Below are 4773 nucleotides of genomic sequence, written 5' to 3' on the forward strand. Positions count from 1 at the left end.
GGCCTCATCTCTTCTCAGTCCACATGGGCAATCTCTGTTCACTTCCCTCTAAGCACATATGATTCCCAAATCTACATCTCTAGGTTTTCCCCTCCCCTGATCCTGGCCTTTTTTTGCTTTCCTATCAATAGAGTGCATGTTTCCCCGGCACCCTTGCCAACATTATGTGACATACTTAATTTTCACTAATATGATAGGTGAGTGGTACCTCAGTGAAGTTTTATCTTGCATTTCTCTGTTTAATGACAATTTTAGTATCATTGTGAATTGTCCATGTTTTTTCCACATTTTTCTATTGGGTTGTTAGTCCTTCTCCCCCTCATTTTTCCAGTGTTTTTTTTTTTAATACATTAACTATATTAGGCCTTTATATGTTATATATGTTGCAAATATTTATTTCCAGTTTGTTAGTTTTTTAAAAATAGTCAAGTTTATCATAATTTTCCTTTATTGCATCTATATTTTGAACCATAGTTAAAAACACTTTTCCCAAATGAAGTCAAAGAGGAATTTACCCATGTTTTCTTTTAGTACTCTTATGGTTAACTGTATTTGTCTTGAGGGCATCTGTGCTTAAGGAATAAAGGTTAAGGAATAAACCAGTGCTAAACTGAGCTTAACCTAGAACAGACTCAAGGCATTAGAGTAGCAAAAATCCACACTCAAGGGTCATTATAAGGAGAGGGGTTTCCTAACAAACCATCACTCATACGATGTGAGGAATCTCAAATGTTTTAAGGATAATTGTTAACTGGAAATAAACTAGCCCTCGCAAAGTCTTTTAGCCTGGCTTTGCAACATCTAGGTGGGCTAGAAAACTTGAAAATTTGAGCAGAGATTATGGTGGTTCCAGACAGGAAGCATCCTTACAGGCAAACATAATCTTCTCTGGAGTAATGTTCCTATTCCTCAAATTATTTCAATAAATAACTGTTCAAGTATAATGCTGACACACAAAGATAACCAGAAATACGAAGAAAAAAGAAGCAATAGAGACAAAATAGAGACAACACAAATAAATCCATTAGCTTTGAATGATTTGAATTATCAGATACAGACTATTAAACCACAGTGCTTAGTGTAGTCAGATAAATAAAATCCAATCTTGAAAATTTCAACAGGGAACTAGAAACCAGAAAAGGTGAGAAAAAAATGGAAATTCTGAAACTAAAAAAATAACAGCTGAAATTAGAAACTCAATGCATGGCTTTAACAGCCAATTAGATACAGCTCAATTAGATACATATATACACACAGGTTATTATATGCCAATGTATCTCCTTGCTCTGTCAACTGAGAGGGCCTAGAAGCAATGATATCTCCATAATAATGAGTACACCTAACACTCAGATCCTAGTTTTTAGTACCATTCTCCAACCAAAGGTACCAGGGCCCCTTGGAGAAATGGCTGATTCTAGAACTTGAGCAGGAAATATGCAAGGTAAGACTAGAACATCTTTTAGTGCCAGAAAATGTTAAAACGCGCACGCACGCACACACGCGCACGCGCAATGGGGGTATGTCAAATAGATGTAAAAGCCAACTGAAAGAGCTCCCAATGGCCAAAGTTGGAACAACTTGAGCAATGAAAACATATAAAATAGTATTAGATTATAAAGTATAAAATATTGAGTCCATGTTGATATAAATAAATTGAATACATTAATAAAAGGGGGAGAAATCAAATATCCTGTGCAGAATTCCAAATAAATTTTGTAGCTACTCCACCCTCAGAGAGGTGGAATACACCACTCCTTAAGTGTGGACTGTGCACGGTGTCTTGCAAAAAGTACAGTACAGAAAGGGAGCAATAAGAGTAACTTAACCACGGAGAATCCTGACAAACACTGTCTCAGCCAGGTGACCAATGCTAACATCAACAGTGATAAGTAATATTGATAGTATATACCCTTTATATGAGAATGGCACTTTTTCTGTGGTCCACTTCCCAAAAGCACTTAACACCTGTGTAACCACAAGAAAAAAAATTAAGCAAACTGAAATTGTGGGATATTATGCAAAATACCTGACCAGTACTTCTCAAGGGTTCAAGGGCATCAAAAACAGGAAAAGTCTGAGAAACTGTCACCATCAGGAGGAGCCTAAGGAGACATGATGACTAAATGTAAGGTGGTAACCTAGATGGGATCCTGGAACAAAAAAAGGACGACATTAGGGAAAAACTGAGGACATCTGAATAAAGTATGTCCTTTGGTAGATAACAATGCATCAATATTGGTTCATTGTGACAAATGCACCACAGTAACCTAAGATGTTAACGATAGGGGATACTGGGTATGGGGTACACAGAAACTCTGTACCATCTTTGCAATAATTCTGTAAATCTACAACTGTTTAAGTTTATTTAAAAAACAATATAAGCAAATAAAAGGCTAATGAAGAGCCAGGGGGAAATCACATAGGTAGATGGATCTGTTAAAAAGGTAAAGCAACGCTTAACAAGAATTTCCCGGGAGACAACCCCTTCTAAGAAAAAAGAATCAGCAGATAAGAGATTAACAGGTGAGACTATTACAGCATCTTGTCACTCAGATCTTTCTCCTGGCTCAATCTCCAGTATCTAAACTCAGTGGAGATGACTGTATGCAAAAACACAAACCAACGAAAAACTTGGAATGTTCTGCAAGAACTTTATAAAATATCAAGGCCCAAGTGATAATTGGGTATTACCCACCTGAGTTAGGGTAACTCTATCGTTGGTAGAGAATTCTCCACCCTTCTGTTGAGACACTGTTGCTTTAGCCCGTCATGGTCTCCAGCCCAGCAGCAATGGGGGTCTTACAAGGGTACAGGATCCATGAGAAGGGGCGCAGTGTCCAAGAGACATGGCATTATTCAGGAGAGAGGAGCACCTACCTCTCAGCTGTATGGACTTTTTCCTGGACACAAGTGGGAGCTCTCTCAGCCCTCTCCCAAACATCAAAAAACAGGAAAAAGTCAGGGGTCCTGAGTTCTGCTGGTACAGGGGAGAGGAAGGAGCCAGTCCAACAGTGTCTCATCTGACTTTCTCCAGTCCAAAAGGCAAGTTTTATCCAATTCACAGATAACAAGACTGTCCCTTGCAAAAATGTACGTGACAATTGCCAGGTTGTTTCCTCCACAAGTAGTTTTACTTCTCATTTCACGTCCTGACAATGGGAATTTTAGCGTTCCCATGGACTTCATAAACTCACTGAACTGTTTTTTTCTTTCATTATTTTTATGATAAAAGTAAACTGAACAAAAAAATCACCCACAGATAACTACTGTTAAGCTTTTAGTAGACACAGCTTTCAGTTTCTTCTGTACACAGATCACTATGTAAATATCTTTGCAGTTTTACAAAAATGGACCGATGCCATATATATGGTTCTGCAAACTGTTTTCTTTTTAATTTTACAATGCACCATAAACATTTTTCCATGCAATGGATGATAATCTGCTACTGAAACACAGAGGGCTGCAGTTGAATAACGAGAGTGACACTTAAAGCAAAGTATTAGCAATAAAGTTAAAGCCCAGGGCCTGGCAAATGCCTGGCCGGGCACTACACAAAAGGAATGTCTTCAAAGCCCCTTTGTGGGGCCCTGCAGCCACCCCTGAGTTCCCTTGGGCCCCTCGGATGGAAGGGGTCCTGTAAACTTTTTTGCATCCACATAAACCCCCCCAATTTCTGTCTGGTTTTCTTCACCTCATCCTCTACCCTAGCCATCTCATCAAATTCTCTTATCATCTCCTCATTGCTCAAATGCATATCATGTATGGCCTCCTTATATTCCTTGAGGCACTGAGCCAGCCCCTTGTTGGTTTTTCTTTTGGCTTTCCTGGGTACATCATCCCCAGCTGGGCGCTTCCCTGCAGCCCTTGGTTCACTGGCTGGTTTTCCTTCTTCTTTTGGCTTTCCCTCACTCACTGGTTTTCCGTCTTTTGGCTTTCCCTCATTCTCCTGTTTTCCTTCTTCTTTTGGTTTTCCCTCGCTCTCTGGCTTTCCCTCATTGACTAGCTTTCCCTCTTCTTTTGGCTTTCCCTCCTTCTCTGGCTTTTCCTTATCTTTAAGGATTTCCTCATCTTCTGTCTTTTCCTTCTTTTCTATCTTTCCCTCATTTTCTAACTTTTCCTTGTCTTCCAGAGTACAAGCTATTTCTGGCTTTCCCACATCCTGTGGCTGTTCTTGGTTTTCCATCTTTCCTTGGTTCTCAGGCATTCCTTCATTTTCGTTGCAGAGTTTTTCCATGTTGAGATGTCCCCTCTTTTTCCTGTCCTGGGGGTGGGGTGGGGTGGGAAGGAAGAGGAGACAGAGAAGAGACAGGGAGACTGAGGGCTTGGGGGTGGAATGTAGGTCGGGACAGTACTGGCATCTCGCCCCTTGTCAGGGTTCCCCTGACTGCCCCAGCCCTCCTTCTGCCACCCTTTCCCCCACCATTCCTCCCACACACGTGAGCCAACCATTTCTCTGGCAGGTCCTGCCATTTTCTCTATATTTGCACGGTGTGGCGGGAGTGCATATAATGTGTTAGGAGGTGGGTAGTGGGGCCCCATATTCTACCTGGGCCATGCCCCCAACACTCGCCACCGCTCTGGGTCCCTCTGTCCCGTGCACCCCTCCCTCACTGACCTGCTGGAATTCTGGACAGGTTCCTCCTCCTTTTCTAGCCTAGCCGAGAGCTGAGAACAACAGACACACAGACCTGCAGACAGGAGACAGGAGCTGGGCATTAGGTGGATGCACAGGGACTCTGGTCCCTTTCCTGAATCCCGGCCCTCCCCACCCAC

At 41.6% G+C, this 4773-nt stretch overlaps 2 protein-coding genes across 2 annotated transcripts in view; both read right to left on the reverse strand.

The window, feature by feature from the left end:
• LOC102894335 (transcription elongation factor A protein-like 3) overlaps positions 1 to 4773 on the reverse strand; it is an 8021-nt gene that overhangs the window by 2689 nt on the left and 559 nt on the right. Inside the window, 1 exon segment of the mRNA XM_006927114.3 lies at positions 4616 to 4688. The gene's annotated coding sequence lies outside the window, so the exon portion shown is untranslated.
• TCEAL4 (transcription elongation factor A like 4) lies at positions 2336 to 4693 on the reverse strand. The gene is made up of 2 exons (XM_015594056.2): positions 4616 to 4693; positions 2336 to 4261 (listed from the first exon to the last, which is right to left on the reverse strand). The coding sequence occupies exon 2, from the start codon at positions 4232 to 4234 to the stop codon at positions 3548 to 3550; it is 687 nt and encodes a 228-aa protein (XP_015449542.1). The 5' UTR covers positions 4235 to 4261; positions 4616 to 4693; the 3' UTR covers positions 2336 to 3547.

The sequence above is a fragment of the Pteropus alecto genome, unplaced genomic scaffold (genome assembly GCF_000325575.1).
Source record: "Pteropus alecto unplaced genomic scaffold, ASM32557v1 scaffold538, whole genome shotgun sequence".
NCBI lineage: Eukaryota > Metazoa > Chordata > Mammalia > Chiroptera > Pteropodidae > Pteropus > Pteropus alecto.

Coding starts and splice junctions, on each gene's coding strand:
- TCEAL4 (XM_015594056.2), bottom strand. CDS start 4,234: ATGGAAAAACTCTGCAACGAAAATGAAGGAATGCCTGAGAACCAAGGA.